General features: G+C 44.0%; 1 protein-coding gene across 7 annotated transcripts in view; it reads left to right on the forward strand.

Moving 5' to 3' along the window:
* Positions 1-800: 800 nt before the first annotated feature.
* Positions 801-19,089, forward strand: part of FMNL2 (formin like 2) — a 312,348-nt gene continuing 294,059 nt past the window's right edge. For all 7 annotated transcript variants that reach the window (XM_057551489.1, XM_057551486.1, XM_057551490.1 and 4 more), the window contains exon 1: positions 801-1,375. In XM_057551489.1, coding sequence (XP_057407472.1) covers positions 1,259-1,375 — 117 coding nt within the window. In that variant the 5' untranslated portion in view covers positions 801-1,258. The remainder of the gene's footprint in view (positions 1,376-19,089) is intronic.

Consider the following 19,089-nt stretch of genomic DNA (forward strand, 5'->3'; position numbering starts at 1 on the left):
ATAGCTATAGCCAAAGACCATCTTCAAAGTCTTCGCAAACACTCTGTTCTTATTTTTATCTCACACAAAATATGGTTATTTGTGTAAATTTTCTCCTTCACTAGATTGGAAAGTATTCCGGAGCAGGAGCATTCTTCTTTCTTTCTCTAGTGAAGGAACACAGTAACCCACACATAATAGCTGTTTGACAGGTGTTTGTTTTGAATTCTTCTCATCCAAATCCTGGGGTCTGACCAGGATATTTTTGCATATATCCATAGTGGATATTTATAAATATCCATAAAAGTATACATTTGTTTATAAAACATTTCAGTCGCACAAAAGAATACGTAACATACATACTGAAGAAAGAACAACACTAAAACAAGCACCCATGGACCCACGTCCCAGTTTATGACAGGACGTTGCCAATACCCTTGAGGTCTCCTGTTGAACTAGATCCTATTGAACAGCTCCTGAAATTTAAATCAGAATGCGTGCATTCAATCATTGACTGATTGGCTCATTCATTCACTTGCCAAATGTGTCTACTAAGCGTCAGAATCGATGTAGACGAGGTAGTTATTTCTTCTGTTGCAGTGGGAGAGGGGGGTCAAAAGTGACATAAACTCTTTCCAGAAGTGCACAGATTGTCTTTGCTGCAAGCGGCCCTAACCCCGCCTGACCCTCCAGAGCGGCGTGGTTTCTGAGTGCGGACACTTTGGGCAGAAACTACTGGTCCCGGCAGTCCACGGGGCGAATGGGCGGAGCCGGGGCGGAGCCGGGGCGGGGGCGGGGCGGGGGCCGGGCGAGAGGGGGCATTGTGTCGGGAGCGCGGAGCTGCGTTTGTCTGCTCGAGGTGCTGGCGGAGCGAGCGTCGTCTTCGCCGGCGTTGAGTTGGAAGTGTCAGCGGCGGCCACGGTCCAGGCGAAAGACTGAGTCGGAGCAACCACGCGCCCGCTGGCCGCTATTACTGGCAGGGGGCGGCGTGCCAGCGCAGCAACATGCAGATAGGCGCCCGGCGCCCTGACGACCCCTCCCGAGGAAAGGAGGCCGGGGCGGCGCTGGGGCGGCGGGGAGCATGAGGGAGGCCGGGGGGCGGCTTGGCTCGGAGCGCTGCTAGAGAGCGGCGCGCGCTGCACACTCGCCGGGGCGCAGCGGAGGGCGGGGAGCCGGGCAGGTCGCGCCAGCTGGGGGAGCCGGCCGCCGGGAGCTGTTCTGATTTCCGACGCGGACGCAAGGGGCCCGGAGTAGCCCCCGGCCCCGGTGTGCAGCCAACATGGGCAACGCCGGGAGCATGGATTCGCAGCAGACCGATTTCAGGGCGCACAACGTGCCTTTGAAGCTGCCGATGCCCGAGCCAGGTGAACTGGAGGAGCGATTTGCCATCGTGCTGGTGAGTGCGCGGCGGCGGCCGGGAGCAGGGCCCCGGGGCCCCGACCAGGCGGTGCAGCTGACCCCCGCCCCCTCCCCTTCTCCCGGCGCCGGGAGCGAGCCTCCTGTCCCAAGGGGGAGGCTCCCACCTCGCCCATTGTGGCCTCCCCCGCCTCCTCTCTGCCCTCCTCCGAGCCCCCCGCGCTCAGCCTTCTCGGCGTCCCGGGATGGGGCCGGGGGCTCGGGGTTGGCTGCCTGGCCAGTCGGCCCCGAACCCATTGTCTGGCGGGAGAGGCACCTCGCAGCGCGTGTGCCCTGGAGGTGTGGCGTGGGCGTGAAGGGAAGGTGGCGCGGGCCGGGGAGGAGGGGGCGGGGAGCCGCTGAGGCTTTTTGTTTAAGAAAAAAAAATTCGCGCAAACCCCGAGTCCTCGAGGGCGTCCAGCGGGCGCCCAGCCCGGGTCCTGCGGGGTGCGGGGCAGATGGGCGCATGTGGCCGGCCAGAGGTGCCGCGCTGCGCTGCGCTGTGCGGGAAGGCGAACTTGGAGGCTGACGTCGCGGCTTGGCCGAGGGGAGCTCCCCCAAAAGGGAAAGAGAAGGAAACCCGCGCGCGGCGGTGCGGCACCCTCGTCCCTAAGCGAGAAGGGGAACATCAGGCGAGAGAGAAGCTTCGTCTCGGCGCGTTCCTTTTGGTCTTAAATGTTAAAACCACAAAAATGTGCAGTTTTGCGGGGACGTGTTGCGAGCTGTCCTGACTCCAGGGGCGACCCCTCCCCTCCCCTCCCCCAGCACACCCAGCCAAGTCTCTGACTCTCTCCCGAAATCCGCTTCTCTTAGCTTTCCAGCTTCGCAAATCTGAGACATTGAAGACTCCCTTCTTTCTCCCTTTCCTGCTGGGACTAAGTTTCTGGGCCCTTCCCAGCCAGAGCCTGTCAGTGCTGTGAGCTCAGGAGGGTGTGGCGGCCTCCCCCCCTCGACCCAGCCAGAGTCTGTACTGCAGTTGGTCCCCAGACTTCGATTTTTAGTGTCCTAGCCTCTTTGAAGGGGTGTTGGGAGGGAAACAGGCGAGATTGGAAGCGTTCCTAATACTTACACTTGTAGCCTCTTCCTAGCTAGTAATCTCTACATTCTACAGTGCTAGGCAGCAAGAGAAACTTGTGTTGAAGTCAGTCGAATTTTGCATCTGTGTGCGGGTTTTGGGCATGTAACCTGACAACTTTGGGAATCGACCAGAGTCTGAACACTGGGACGTTTAAATTGCCTTTCCTCAGGCCTTTAAAAGGGGCTGGTTTGATATGGGGGTTCTGGATGGCAGATTCGCTTTGTGCTCTGTGGAAGAAGAGGCCACAAGCTTTTTCACACCACCTGGAAACTCTGGTGTGGCAGTCGGGAGATAGATGAGGCTGCCTGTCTTGCTTTGCATGGTCTGTGATCTCCCGCAGCTGCTCCCACTGTTGTGGAGAATGAGACACTCTGAAATGAAACAGCATAGGCTTAATTACTTCTCAAGGCAGCCTGGGTGCATACTTGACCTGTCTTTACAGGGACAAACCTTTTTAATTCAAAATCCTCTTCCTACCAGACAACTTAGTTCTTACCTCCTAGCTCTGGGTTTTCTGTGTTTCCATCCATGCTGTGCTGGGGGTGGTGGTGGTGGTGGTGGTGGTGGTGGTGGTGTGTGTGTGTGTGTGTGTGTGTGTACACTTGAAGTGGGAGGGCCAGTGACACAGGAAAACCAGATAATAACAATAATGCAATTAAATTCTCAACTGGGATAGCATGTTTTGCATGAGCTTTCAGTTACCCTGCTGATTAATGACACATGGTATGAATTACTCGTTAGGAAAAAAAGTCCCATCATTAACATGGTGGGTTTGTGTTACTATTAAGTCTAGAAGTCACAAATTTAGTACGTAGAAATTCGTGATTCTATATCACAAGGTCTTTGGGGCAGTGGTTGGTCGTGTGGCTACTTTTACTCTACTGTGTCACACAGAAGTACTGGGTGCAGTTCCTTTCTTAATTGCTTACAATATTTTAAGCCTTTCAAAACAAACAAACAACAAAACCAAAAAATACCAGGCTGACCTTTTTTGGATTAAAACAAAGCTTTTGGGAAAGTCTCAGCTTGGGGGCTCTCTTGTTAGGGATGCACTTGGACGATTGACTTGGTGTTTCATGTAACACTCCCTAGTCAGCTCCAGCTGCTCTTTGGAGTAAGCTGTAAGAGGAGTTAAAAGGAATCATCTTTATGGGCTGATAGAAGTACAGAGTTACCGTGACTTTTCTTGTGGTCAGTTTTTTTCTAAAGCTGTACATGTGATGCTCTCAACTGTGCTTTTCTTCATGAATTGCTTAAGAAATAGATCAAACCATTTAACTCTGAAGATCAAGCTTGAAGGACAGATTATAGGTGGTAACATTTAAAGTATATATATATGGAGGAATTCTCTGCCCTGAGACAATGGGAATCCTGTGGGCATTATTGATACTAGTTTTATTTCCTATATGATAAAGATCATATAAGTGTTTGGGGAGGAAAACAGGATAGTAATACTGTACAGGAAAGTATACAAGCACATTGTAAATATGGCTTACATCAATAATTGGGCCATTTCAGGCATGGAAAACAATTCCTCTCACCTCACCAAGCTCTAGATTATTTAAAGCATTGGGGAAGAGTAAATAAAAATTTAAATGACAGAAGTCCATCTATTTCTGGAAAATCTTAAGAGATGAAACCTACTCAATGACTGTCCCCCACCACCCCCATCGGTCCACATGAGTTAAACCGTATGTATCTAAAAAATTAGTGGGCATGAATGGAAAGATGAGAGAGTAAAAGATTGCTGAATAAAGCCCACGTGCAGCAATGAAGACCCAGTGCAGCCCAAAATACATAAATAAAATAAATAATAATAATAAAAAGATCAGTGGAGGGGGATAGACTTTAAAAACAGGTTTTTTTAAATAGGAAAGAAAATGAGATTTTTGAGTAGAGATTTGAGTTACTGAACTTCCTGTAATTAATGACTAGTAAAAATTGGATCCAAATCTTAGGAATTTCATTCTCCTGAGGAGTCTTCTCCCTCCCTGAACTTGTCTTCAGCATCATTACAATAGTAACTATAAAACTTATATTTAAGGGAAAAGATTACTGACTCCTTGTATACACTTAACTATTTGCATCCTTGGACCTACCTATCAGAGCTATAAGGTGATATGCCTTTGTGTGTGTAGGATGGTTCTGTTACACTCTTCCATGGAAGTGTTTCATAAATTATAAATTCAGTCATCTGCTTCAATCTTTGTTCCTTTGAGGTGTATATATTTTGTGTATTTTACAAGTAATATTTGTCCGTGTTTTTTGGGTCCCACACATTTATAATTATCTAAGTAGCTCTCCATTGTATTTGTTAAATATTGTCTAATTGTTGGGAATACACACACACACAAATACTCCCATGTCCTTTATTCTTAAAGATCATGCTATGAAGGTGATTTTGGGTGTGGTGAACAATTGATGGTCTTTGTCCAAGAATACCTCTTTGGACGTTAGATGCTCTGTATATTGTTCACTAATTTTTGGCTTGCAGTCACTTTTTACAATTTAAAATGTAAGCCCCTCAATCCCATTGTCAAGGAGCTGTCCTAAGGATCCTTTGTGAGTTTCAGAGGAAAAGATAATTGTAAGCCCTCCATCCTGGCTGCCATTTCTGTGTGATAGCAGATGTCAGGATGCTCTGCAAACAGATTAAAAAAGACTAGGAAGTGATGGTTTAGGGCCGTAGTATCTTATGTTTAACACCGGGAACTACTTTGGTGTTTGATTAATTTGAGTCAGTTTTCAGTTTTTTTTCTTGCCCTGAGGTTGAATGTAGTCACTGTACTTAGGAAAAAGTGGGAACATTTTCTGAGCATCTACTATGAGTGTGCCCTATGCTTCCATGTTCTCATTTAATCCTCACAGTAACTCCAGCTATCAGTAACATTATAGATGAGGAAATAAAGATTCCCTAAGTCGCCTGAGGCCATGCAGTTATTAGATAACCAGTCTAGGGTTTTTAACCAGATTTGGAGATCTCCTCCCCTACCCCCCACCCGCCCCCATTATATTATGCTTCCTTAGGCTTAGAACTGGAAAGAAAGACTTAAAGGAAAAAAAAAAGGTCTGGAACTAGTAATAAAGCTGTTTAAAAAAAATTTCTAAATCTGGTAAGTGCAAGTTTCAAACTATAAAGCTGGCAGAAATTTCTTCGAAGCGACCCAAGTGCGCTGTACTTGATGTTTCTCTTTAGATGACATCCGTTTTGGCATCTTCACTGTGCTGTTCTATTTTCAGGCATGGAGTTAAATATTGATTTGGTCCAAAAGTGTACTCTTCAGTTTTTCCTTTCAAGGCAATCTTGAACTACCTTGGTTGGGAAGTCCAGGTTTTCCACATCAGAGGGGAGAGACAACCCGTCAGTATAGTGCACAAGCTCCAAATGTAATTACTTGTGAAAAGGACGAGGAAGGTCAAGTTTTCACATTTAAATCTATTTCCCTCTGCAAGGTGTTGTTCCCTTTCAACCATTTCCAAGGAGAGTCTTTGCCATGAAGTCTGCTGAGCAGTTGGGTGGGTAGGTGTGTAGTTAGGCCGTCATCAGGTGCGCACTGATTTGTTTTCTCACTTTTCTCTAGTTGAGGGGGAAGGGAGATGGAGAAGGGGGATGGATGGAGTGTTGCGCTTTGGGCTGTTACAGTCTCATCTAGGCAGTAACCCCTGAGTTGTTTTACTCTCCAGAGTGGGAATATATGCTTAGGACGGTGGCTTTCATCATTATCAGGGTGCATTTCCCCCCTAATAATACCAATAAAAAGTGTGAAGATATATTTGGGTATTTAGGATAGAAGTTGATCAAAGGCTATTCTCTGAATTGCAAATGCTTGGCTCCATTGAGAGACAGGCAGCCGTGTAAACAGATGAGATGCGGGGGAGGGAAGGTATGCATGCCCTTAAGTGATAAGAATTACTTTCACCTGTGGCCTTTCATTTAGCAAACAGCATTGACTCCAGGAGCGGGAGACCTAGTTTCTAGAATCATAATCTGCATCAACTTGGGCAACTCTTTCCTGTGATCCTCGGTTTTCTTCCTCTGTAAATGGGAATACAGTTTGACAGAACTGTTAGGATAGTCATGAGATTTTTGAAATCATAGCACTTGGAAGTGTAAAACTTCTGGAACGTGATATACTGTGAGCCATTAGCCAACTTCTCGTCTTGAAGATGTTTTGTGTAGAAAAGTGTGTAACTGTATCTGTCTGATCTAGAGAGTAGAATTTCCAGGGTCAGTGACTGAAAGTCACATAAGCATAAGGAAAAAGTGTTCTAATATTTAGAGTTGTCAAAAAATGGAGACTGAGCTTTCCATTAGAGTTGCTTAGACAGAAGTTGTATGAAAAATGCTGATAAATGGAAGGTCTTTCTAAGCCCAGGATCCGGCAAGTTCATGGCTTGCACGGTGCCTTTCTTGAGGTGAGTCTGCCACATGCGGGTTTTGGAAAAAGAGTTATAGCGCCTGAGAATGGGGAAGGGTCTCCTTGGAGGCTCCTCCTGGGCTCAAGGAAGAGAAAAAGTAGTGTAGGCTCATGCTTGTTCTGGAAATTTATTCGACTTTACAAAAACTGTTGCCTGAAGGGCTTGGTCTTCATGAATTATGCTCTTCTTTTCATCCTTAGGGCTTGGGGAATAAGGACAAGGTGAAGTGGGCTCCCTGGCCCTTGTATCTGAGCAAGTAATATTAAAAAAAAGTGGCTAATTAAAGAGGCACTGATTCCAGAAGACACTCTCTCCATTGCAAGATAGCACTGGTACTTGGGCTGCTCTTAGAAACAAGGCAGTGAATCCCTATAAAAGAACAGACTGGAATTGCTTAGAAGGGAGGGTGGGTTCCCAGCTGTGCCGCTGCTTGGTGGACCCGCTCTTGTAGAGTGGCTCTTCCACTCTACAGTGGGGGGACCTTTCCTACCTTCCTCCATTGCAGGAAGTATATCTGTAGACTTTGGGGGACCTGGTTTGTAGACAGGCTCATGCACCTTCTTGGTTCTCACCTACTTGAACACTGCAGGCAGAGGTAACTCATCTCTTGTCTTCCCTTTAAGATGGTGTCTGCTCAGACTGCAGGGTGATCTTCCCTCCCCAGTCACCGCATCCTCTTCTCCAACACCCCTTACCGCCTCCCCCCCCACCCCGTCCTTTCAACACAACACCAAGGACTGTGCAGTTTCTGGTGGATATAATTTGGAAGGGATGTCTAGGGAAGAGCTGGTAGGTCAGAGAGCTGTTTCATGAACTGTGATTCAACCGAGGCCCACAAATGTGGACCAGGATGGCTCAGAATCCCTAAATTGGGAAACGCTAACTCCCTACTTGGAGGTATGGTGGTATATGTTGTAAACAGATAGCAGTGGACTTTCTTTTCACACTCTTAAAAAACTGACCAAGGAAACATGACCAGTGGCATCAGAGCTCATGGTCTGGCCCCTTATCACAAACTTTTTATAGTTTCTAGGGCACACCAAAGCTGTTCCCCTGGTCACATCTTCAGCATTCTTGTGCCGCCTGGAACTGAGTTCAGTGACTCTTATTTCACATGTAACCTTAGTCCACTTTTGTTCTTTGCTGAAGAAGCTTTGTTGCATTGATAAGCTGCTGCATCCATCACCAAAGAAGCTGAAAACTTTGAGGTGTTTACACCTTGCTATCTCCAGGGGTAATCTCCCTTGATTGACTTCCATATGGTAGATGGTGCGCCTGGCCTGGTTTATCCTAAAAACTTGTTGGCTTTGGGAAAGGTGTCAAGTCGTTCACACTTTGGCCCCTTGCCCCGTGCTGGTCAGTCACCTATCTCAGGTCCTGCCTTGAGTTGAGGATTTGCTCAGGAACCTGCCTTCTCTTTTGTTTTTCTTTTTCCCGTGGAAGTTTGGCTGAGCATTTTATTCAGGTAGGTGATGAAGGGATTGACAGGCTAAAGTGGTGCTTCTCAAACTGGGCTGCATATCAGCATCACCTGGAACCCTCAAAAACAGATGTTTGGGTCCCACTCCCAGAGATTCTGATAAGTTTGTCTGGAGTGTGACCTGGGCATCAGGATATTTTAAAGCTCCTTAGGAGATGTGAGCGAGCAGCCATGATTGAGAAGCCATGTGCTAGAGCAGTTTTTCCCCTTTCCCTACCTGCCCCAAAGACCAAGCATGAGTTAAAACCACAGCACAAATTTAGAGAAATTAAGCAAAGTTGAGAAGGGTTAAAAAAAAAAAAAAAAAAAAAAAAAAGCTCTTAAAGACATTTGATCCAACCAAAAGCACCAAGATGAGAAATACAGGAGACATGGATCAAAGCCTGTTGAATGTTAGATTTATTTAACTATGCATTTAAGAAATGACCATAATGAAAATTTGCAGAGAAAGTTCTATATATTATAGCTAAAGAGTGATCAGTGGCCCTGAAGTGTACTTCTGGGGCAGAACAATCAATAAATCACTTGTATTTTTGCTTAGGCCTCTATTCTCAAGCCTAACTGTTTGTTGGTTCAGTGCAGGCCTCTTGCTTTGATCTCTGGTTTTACCACTTACAAAGACTCGATGAGCTTGGCTTCCTGGAGTGAAATTCAAATACACTTGTGAAATGTAAACAACATTCATTTATTAAGAATCCTGTAATCAAGGCAAATTGGCATGCTTATATGAGCAATTAGCTTTGAGAATAGAAAGATAAATAGGTTGCTAGGTCAAGAATGAGCTGATTGTTCTCAGTGCAAGACTCTGGTTATTCCTTTAATAGTTATAAGCAAATAGACATTCCCCTTATTCATAATCTTTAACACTTGTGGTTTGGGGTTAGAGGGACAGCATATGTGATTTTCTGAACTGAGAGGATAGCAGCAATTATTGTCTCATTTTCATCTAGAAATATAAATCTTTCTAGGAAATGTAGGTAGTTGGTTTATGAGCAGATGAAACTTTCTAGTAATTGGGACAGGGCAAAAGAAGGCATGGATTTAGATGGGAATATTAAAGAATAATGGAGTTTTACTTTGGTGGGGAAGGTTAAGAAGATGACTTTTACAGTGGCAGAAAGATTGAAAATAATCTCATCTGCCTTCAGTGAACAGTGATCTTCTCTGTGTGTGTGTGTGTGTGTGTGTATAGAAGGAAGCCTTAGGATAACTAATAGTATGAGAAGTTGGATAGAACATGATTGGACCTGCACCATGGCAACATTGCTCTGTGAATTCAGTACCACTAAATGTCTTATTTGTGAAAGCTGGGGAACCTACATGGAAAGGTGATGAATCCTGTGAATAGCTTTGTAGGTCACTTTGAGTTCTGGCCCTCTCAGTCCCCAATATGGTTAGCCTTATGGTTCTTCTAAGGAAGCTTTTCCTCTTTAGTGACAATCTTGACTAATTAGGATTCTTTATCCCCAAGGACTTCTGCCTGATGAACCTAGGAAGCCAATTCAGTCCAGATGTCTTGGGACTAGGATGCTATAAACTTGGAATTGGTGATTCCCCGGGCCTAACACAAAATCATGATGCTATTGCCAACTAATCAGGCCATCTAGATGCAAACCTGGAGAGACCATTCAGAACTGTGTGGCCTCCTGGGTTTGTGGAACCATTCAGCCTGCCAGTGTTCAGCTTCTTCAGTGTCCTTTCGCTGTAAAAGTTTTGAGTCTAGGGATAGGCTTTTTGGAAAGCATTTATTTGGATTAGAAATCTTCAGATCACCTGTGAATTTACTAGGTCGTGGTCTTCATTTAATGGAGTAATTCTTTAACATTAGACATCTATATTTTGTTTCACCAGTAATTGTCAGAAGTTCCCTTAATTTTTCTATCGATAATGGAGAAATTTAAAAATTCCTCTTTTTGTTCTCTGAGATGATATCTCCTAATTATCCTTAAAGTTGTTTTAACTGACAAATAATATACAAACAGAAATGGGCCCGTATCGTAAGTGTACAGCCTGATGGACTGTCACAACCTGAGCACACTGCTGTAACCAGCCCCGAGTTCAGGAATCAGAATCTCAGTCTCCCTGTTTTTCTTCAAACATGGGTTCACTTGGCTCCTTGCCTCCCCAGCTGTAGTTGCTCCCCTGCACTTACTTTCCAAGTGGCCCGACTTACGTGGAAGAAAATAGGCCACAGGATTGTGCCTTGTGGTCTGATTATAAATGATTCTAACCGTGAGGTTTCCACCACTTCCTTCCAGAGATTTCCTCAGTCCGAGGAGGCCTAACTGTTAGGAAGTATTGACATTACAGCAGCTTACTGCTGCTTTTAGTTACATCATCATTGATAACCCTAATGGTATTTTTTTGTATTTGTAAAGTATCTCTGTTTTTCATAATAGTGAGAAGAACATATTTTGATTTGTGTTCCTAGAATAAAGCGTGAAGCGGGGAGGGATTTCCGCAGTTGACAATGAGCATTGGCCCTTTTGGGTTTCAGTGCTTGGCACTGGGCACAGGTTTTGTGTATTCCCTTTTACACCTAAGTTTCAGCCTTTAGGTTTTGTCACCTTGATGATTCTTTTGAAATATTAAAAAGTATAAGATTGTAAATTTCATCTTCTGGTTCCATTGTCCCATCAAAGCCCTGTTACATTACTGCAGATGTCGATCCAGTTTGAGAGGCTCTTTGGCTGTGTTTGTTGTTAATGGTTTACCTTCCATCGTCTCCTCTGTAACTTCTGTACACCCCCCTACCCTCCACCCACTTTCTCATTGAAGCCGTCCACAGTCTGGCCAGACCCATCTTCTTTTCTGTTTCCTTCCTACGCCCCGACGTGGAGATTGCTTTATATCTGTCCACAGAGCAGGCTTGTACTTCCCTCCACTATGCCTTTTCTCACGTGATTCTCTTACATATGATGTGCTCCCTTGGCTTCTCTGCTTATTGAACTTATATCCAGCCTTCAAGGCTCTTCTGAAATCCCACTTTTTTCTTGTGTCCTTTTAGACCCACATCAGCTTGGAGGAGGTGGGAAAAACGACTCTTCTTTGATCTCTTTATAGTATGAATTATTTCTCTTACTCATGAGGCCCTGGATTAAATATCACCTTGTGGGAGGTGTGAGTATAAAATAAGGGGATGCTTTTATGTATCGCTTTGTAGTCACTCATTACACTGTCAGCCCTCTGTTTATGTCCCTGTTTTATTTGCCAGTTTGCACTGTGGGCTCCTGGAAGGTAAGGATCACACCTTAAAGGCCCTGGCAGCTTCTCCTTATCCAGCACAGTGCTTGGCCCAGGGACGGGTCTTAGCAGATAATTAATGACTTGATCAGAGAATGGTGCCCCCTGAAACAGGCCCGGGAATTGAGTAGCTGCTCCAATAACCTATCTAACTGGTCATTCTGGGCTGACTGTTAATTGCACATAGCTTGCCTTTGTGTTGAAATGACACTTTGTCGCAGTTTGTCACTCACCTTGGTATTCCCCATATCACTTGACTTCAGTAGGTGCCCAAGAACACTAAGCATTCAGAGATAATAAGTTGGAATCGTGCTATTGCCTGACTCCTTATGGAAAACTGGTGAATTAGGAGAAGAGGGAGAGGGCAGTGGAAGTGGCCAAAGGAAATGCGTGGTTTTTCACTGTCACTAAGCCAGATTGGTGTGTCATGATGTCCTGTCATCAAGTGAGTGAGCGGTAGCACTGTACCATGGGGCTTTCGTAAAGTAAAACGTCCTTCACGATAGTCCCTTTGTTATTGGGAGTGAGGCAGGTTTCAGTGAACAGCATTCCTTATTTTGACATTTTAGTGCCTTGCTGTTTGCAAAGTGCTTGCAAATGATCTTTTGTGATTCTAAGAGTTCTTAATAAATGAGGCACAGAGGGTCTGAAGGTATGTGGCTTGAAGTTACAGAAGGAGGTGGTGAGGTTTGGCGAGCCCATGCTAGGTCCTCAGTCACTAAAACTCCAGGGGCATTCCAGTGTCAAATAAGACACTGTTTATGTTTTCTGTGCTTTATAAGCATTATCTTTGCTCTTGGCCACCCTCGGAGGAAGATACTATCTTCCTTTTCCAAATGTGGCGGTGGGGCTCAGGGCGGTAAGGTAGCTGCTCCCAAAGGATGGAGGCAGGATTTGAATCCAGGCCTGTCCGATGAGAGAACTCACTTGTTTCTTCTGCACTGTGTATACTTTCAAGTTAGTTATAAGATGTCATTAAATGTTGGCTTTTTGTTCTTTGTTCTTCATATACCCTCTAGACTAAATTCATTCACACAATGGCTATCCATTGTGAGTCTTGCATCAATATAGTGATAGATGTACCAAACTCTGAGGGTTCAGAGAGAAAGTGTCATTTGTGTATTTTGAGTGTTCAGAAACAGCTTCCTTGGAATAGGAAGTAGAGCGATGCCAGCTTGGTCCCAATCACTGCTAGACTGCACTTTTTATTCTGCATTGTACAGTTTTACTCACTTGTCACTGCTTAAGAAGGGCTTATACTTTAATCAAACAGTCCAGAATGTTTATCTAGCAGTTACTGTGTGCCAGGCAGTGTCATGGGCACTGGAGGATGTGGTGCTGCATGAGGCCCACCAGTCATCTGCCCTCAAGGAGCTTACATTCCAGCGGTGGGAGGGAGTCGAGGCGGGGGTGCGGAGCCAGACATGAAATGGACCTGGATTTCCAATGCTGGCAAGTGCTGTGAGGAGAATAAAATAGGACAGTGTGAGGTGATGGCTCTCATTTAAGATCTGAGTGATGGGGAGCAGGCAGGTAAGAGCCCTCAAGCAATAGTAACCAGGGCTTGATTTGTTTCTCCCCTGCTGGGCCAGGATGGGATTCCTTGGACCCCGGAGCAACTGAAGGGAACAGCACGGGGGATGTCCTCAGCCCCGAAGGCTTCAGACTTCACCTATGGGGAAGCCTGGAGGAGGCTGGGACCGGGGGTGCCGGAGTCTGTTTCCTTTGTCATAGCAGAGCTGTTTCTTGTAAGTGGCTCTGTGTAGTCACAGCTCTGCCACTTGTTGAATTCAAAAGATTTTTAGCAAATTGCAGTCTTGTCACTGTTCTGGACCCATGAGACATCCAGTTGGGGAATGGAGTATTTGATTAGTGTAGCAGTGCCCTTCTAAGTAAAGGCTCTCTGAAGGCATCCAGTACTTGGAATGCCCCATTTTATCTACTTGAAGCCATTGGTTGAAAAGACACTTCTTTGTTATAACTTGCTACTAGCTTGTTGCTCAGATCTTTCCCCTTTTTCTTTCTTTCCTTAATTTTTTTTTTTAAATTTTAAGGGGCATATGAGAATTTTATATAGAGGTTTGAATCAGAAGTTAAGAAGATAAAAGTTGTTTTAGATAAAATTATCCCTGAAGTCGCTTAAGTTGCTCATAAAGGTGCAGTATGCACAATTCTGGATGAACAACCCTAGAAAGTAATTCTCAGGCGTGTTAAAGTTTAAAAACCTCTTGAGCTTGACTAAAGGAGCAGCCACAGAAGAAAAGTCTCTGTGCAGATGTCAGGATATCCCGACCATTTGGCTCTCAAACCTCCAGCAGTGACCGGAAAATGGGCGCGAACACTACCTTCTTCTTGCCTTAGATTTACTCCATTCAGTATCACGTTAAGCCTTTTAATACATATCACTGAATTTGTTTCTTGCGAGGATCTTAAGGCAGGCCTCAAGTTAAATGTGGGTTGGATGCACGGACAGCAGTAGTAACAGTAGAGGTCACTTATTGTGCATTTCCGTAAACACGAAAGGTGACTCAGGACACCTGAAAGGTAGGGATCACCCCTGTTTCATCTAGGAGAAACTCAGGATTCCAGAAGTGTAAAGGAACTTGCCTGAGGACACACATTTCTAGGAGGTACTGGAGCTGAAAATCAAACTTTGCTGACTCTAAAGCTATGCTCCTAACATACTGTTTTGACTCTCAGCTAGGAAAATACAATACAAATATGATACGTATAAACATAGTGGTTCAGAGTAAATTGAAAGCCCTGTGAGGATAAGTTCAGTAACTTCTCAGGCTGTTTTAATTTTGTTCATATATACCCAGAACCAACAGTAACTATATGTCCTTCAAAAAAAAAAAAATTGAAGATAAAATAAGAACTGGATGAATAAGCCACTGTCCACTGTTGAAATAGTAAAGGCCAACCAAGTAAGCTTGTGATCAAATTGGCTTTTTCTAATAACAGTTGTCCTCTGAAGGCTTTCTGAAGGCTCTCTTTCAGACAACTGTCTCTGAACCTTTGTTTTTTTTTAAAAATGTCCCTAGTAAAATGGCTGTGTTGTTACAGCTTGAAGGCTGTGGAATAAGCCTTTTGATCAGCCCTCAGTGATAACCCACAGACTTGGACTTCCTTGTGAGGGAACAACCCTTATTATCTTGTATTGGTAGGCTTTATGTTGGGGGGTTGCTTATTTTTAATAAACAGAGCCCATGCAATCCCATTCATTCATTCAACAAATGTTTTGTTTGGGTGTGTGCTCTAAGCCAGGCACTGTTAAGATGCTGGGACACAAAGATGCATGAAGTATCATCTCTGCCTTTGAGGATTAACTGCCTAGTGGGAGAGATAGGCAAGAAAATGAAAATAATAGCCTTTTTAAAAAGCATTTATCATATACGTATGTGCTATGTATATAATGGGCTATAGAAGGGCATGTTAAGGTTAGTTTTGTAACATTTCAGGTAAGCTGATAAATCTTGACAAGATTTAATTGGCCAATTAAATTAATTAATTAATATGGCCAAAAGTCGTAATTAATAAGGCCAAAAGTCGTAATTCATAAAGTACAGACGAAATGAATTCTGTTCTGTGCCTGAATGCTTAAAGATTCAGGTGTGTGTAAGCGTGCCAACCACTTGGAAGAATCTGGTAAAAAGTCCTAATTCCCAGGGACAACCTTTAAGGTGGTAGAGGATCCTACTCTGAAGAGCAATAGACTAGGATTCTTCCTCCTCTCGGTTGCAAGCATTGGAAACCAAGGAAATGTCCGCTACACTCGCTTTGCTAGAAAGTTGGCAGCCTTCTCTACAAAGCTTATCGTAGGAAGGGATGGCATTGGACCATCAGGACCCAGAATTGGGCCTTTGACTGAACTGTTAAAAAAAAGGCTTAGTTTAAACAGTGCTTGTCTCCGAGCATAGGCTTTGGGACGAGACCTGAGTTGGAATCAGGATTTTGCTGCTTACTGGTTGGGTGACCTTTCTAAGCCTGGGTAGACACGCATGTTGTATGAGCTCCAGACCTACCTCTTTGGATTGTTGTGACTATTAAGTGACATTGCTTAGTCCAGTAAAGTTGTGGCACTCGGGGACACACTTCCCAAAAAGTGGTGGCTCTGATTACTTTGTACCCTTTTAATCTGCCTTTATTAAAGCCCTGACTTGAGGGGCTAGGCTGCGGACTCTTAACAGGGCTCCTGTGAATCTCACGGATGACTTTAGTGAAATCGTTATCAGCCACAAATGTGAAGAGCACCTGGAATTGAACTGATGATGGCTTACGTTGGCTTTTCCGCCTTAGATTGCACTTACTGACCTTCTTTCACAAATGAATGTTTCCAAAGGTCTGGTCCATTGGTGTGCAGCCTCTACTTGGGTATTTTATCCTGACTCCTGCATGTTTTGTCCTATCTAGGAAAAAAAAGCCTGTTGTTTCAGGGCATTGGATTGTTCCATTTCAGAGCCAGTGGAGGTGTTAGTATCTTCATAATTGGAGCAGAGGACCAACATGCAGTGTACTACAGTGTGACCACTAGGCAGCTAGTTCAGATGAGAATTTTGTTCAAGGTCGTGACCATCTGGGCCTTGAAGAAACTGCAGTTGATGTTTTGTTTGGCTCCAGCTTCAATCTGGGATGGATGGAGTCATTCGGACTTTATTCTGATTCCAGTAGTGGCAAAAAAAAAAGGATTTGTGTAACTTGTGTAGATGGCCTTCTGTTTGAGATAAGAGCATTGTCCAGTAAAAGTTGTGTCCTTGTTTCAAATCAAGAATACAGTGCCACCTGACTCCATCTAGGAAACAAAGTCATAAGTCATTACACGTTGCATTACCCCAGTAACCCCTTGCTGTATTTTTTCTCTAGAAGGTTCCTTATTATCTATTTGATTATCTATTTTCTACACAGTAAATCTTGCTGAATCAGACAGAGCTTATGAAACTGAGGCCAGTCCCAAACCAGATCAATATACTACCACCATCCTGGAATGAGAGCCTAGAATTTTCTGAAGATGCTTTTACACATTTTTCTTTCTTCCTCACTTTCCAGTGAGGAAAATTGCTCTTTTTCTCTCAGCTGATAAATGTCACTTCTGCCCTAAATTTTACAGTGGCATTCTACTTTTTAAAGTTACTGAGATAAAAGAATGTTTGATAGAACTGTCAGACTAGTATGATAACTTTGTCTGTGTTCCCAGACCCTTGAGGGTTCTTAAGTCTCGTGGGCTGAAGCTATGTGCGTATTTTTCTTGGTGGCCTATTTCCATATCAAATAGGCTTAATTTTTGGATTTTAGTAATGAAAGTATGAACCCAATCTGTCAGGCTTCTTAGGCCATTTATTGTAGCCCTTAGTCAGCTTAGGATTGCATGAAAGGAAGTAATAAGCCAACTTTAAGAAGGTCCAGATGAAAAGGATTATAACATGGTACAAAAATATTAGCATGCCCGGCCTAGCCATGTGACTCATTCCTTTTCGAGTATCCACTTTGACAGCTTTTTTGAAACACGCATCAGTCACCATGTTGGTATTTTTGGCGGAGTGCTAGACTTTAGCCTAATGTTCATAATGGTAACTGCCAGAAGTGAACAAAGAGGAAAATTATAAATGAAACATAATAGCATCACAAACATTTAGTTTTTTCTTGAGCAGAAACAGAATTGGGAGTTAGATGATGTCTTGTCCATCACCCCCCCCCCCCCCCAAGAAAACCACTGCTTTATCCCAATGAAAATAAGACTCTGATGGGTCATCCCGTCTTTGGCTATTGCAACTGTGCTTCTTATGATAGTTTCCATTCAAGAGTTTTCCTTCCCAAGTCCTCTCCCCTACGCTAGGAATCATTCTTTTAGGGCTTAAGGTTTTTCTCCTGATGTCCCGGTGACTAAGCTTGCTTTGGGATTGTTCCACCCTGGACTGCATGTCGTCCTTCTGGGAAGAAACTCCGTGCACTTCAAAGGAGCAGCAGATATACAGGGTGTATCCAGAAATAAAACTCTGACCCTTTGTCTCTCTCCTTTTCATCTCTGTCTCTTACAGGCATCCTTTCCTTCTGTGCAAACAGACCCTTGTAATCGTTGTCATCTATCCTGCTGTTAAGTGGTTTGCATCATTGCTCCAAATATGTGCTGCAGTTTCATGCAGAAATCTCCTTCCACGCAGTTTAATGCTGTGCAGTGCATGTGTACTTTGCATTATGTGTACTTCACTATGAGGAATAGTCCTAATGGGTATGTTCTTAATGAAATAGTCCCAACATTACTGAATAGTAGGATGAAATACCCAAAGACCTAAAGAAATACAGTCCAAGTTTCTCTCTCCTCATCTCCTTCCTTCCCTCTTCAGAGGAAACATACCCTGAATTGGCATGTGTCCTTCCTATGCACATTTGGCAAAAATAAATTCCAATTGTTTGAATTTATAGAAATGGTATCATAACCCATGTGTCCTTTTGAATCTTTATGCATTTGGTTGGAGAAGTATTCATGTTGATGCATGTAGCTCTAGGTCAATTAACTTTTGAGTCATATTCATTGAATGAATGTACCATAAATTATTTACTGTTGGTCCTCATTATTCGTGGATTCTAGATTGGAAAATTTGCCTATTTGATAAACACTTATTTATAATCCCAAAGTCAGTACTGTGGTGCTTTTGTGGTCATTCATGGATCACAGGATGGTGAAAAATTTGAGTCACCCGATGAGCAATTTCCCAGCTGAGGTTGAACAGTTGACGTTCTGCTTCTTGTTTTTGCTCTCTGTCTACGAGTGGCCTTTCGAGTTCTGTTTAGTGCCATGTTTTTCACATTTTTGTGTGTTTTGTTGGTGATTTTGCTGTGTAAAATGTCCTCCAGCCGGAGTGCTGGTGTTCCTGAGCGCAAGCAGACTGAAGTGTGCTTATGGAGGAAGTATGCTTGTTGGATAAGCTCTGTTCAGACATGCCTTAGAGAGCTGTTGGGTTGAGTTCAATGGTAATGAATCAACAATATATATTACGGTGACTTTAAACAGAAACGCACATAACAGTTTTATGTATTGATGTGACCAGAGGCTCACAGAAACCTAACCAGTGGTAGGACAGAAACCTAACCCCCTGTAGGATGTACAGGGGACCATCTTGGCTTCAGTACTGAATTTCCAATTCATCTTTGATTTTGGTGGGAGGAATTCTTAATATCCAGCTGTTTTTATCACCATTTCCAAAGCCATTGAATAGTTTTGGAAGAAGGGGAAAATTTGTGGATTCTGTTTGACCTTGTTTATTTGCTCAAGTGAGGATTTCACTCCTTCTACAAGAGCTGCAATGATAATTTGTGCCACTGTTTGAGGGCTTTCTATGGGCCAAGCCCTCTGTGAGTGCTCCATGTGTATTTCTGAGAATCATCCTGTGGTATTTTAATAATTTACCTAATAAATGGTTGAGCATGATTTGAACTAGGCGCTCTTGTCTCCATAGCACACATTCAGCTCTTCTGCTCTGTACGCTCTTGGTGAAGA

Source organism: Balaenoptera acutorostrata, chromosome 8 (assembly GCF_949987535.1).
Source record: "Balaenoptera acutorostrata chromosome 8, mBalAcu1.1, whole genome shotgun sequence".
Classification (NCBI taxonomy): domain Eukaryota; kingdom Metazoa; phylum Chordata; class Mammalia; order Artiodactyla; family Balaenopteridae; genus Balaenoptera; species Balaenoptera acutorostrata.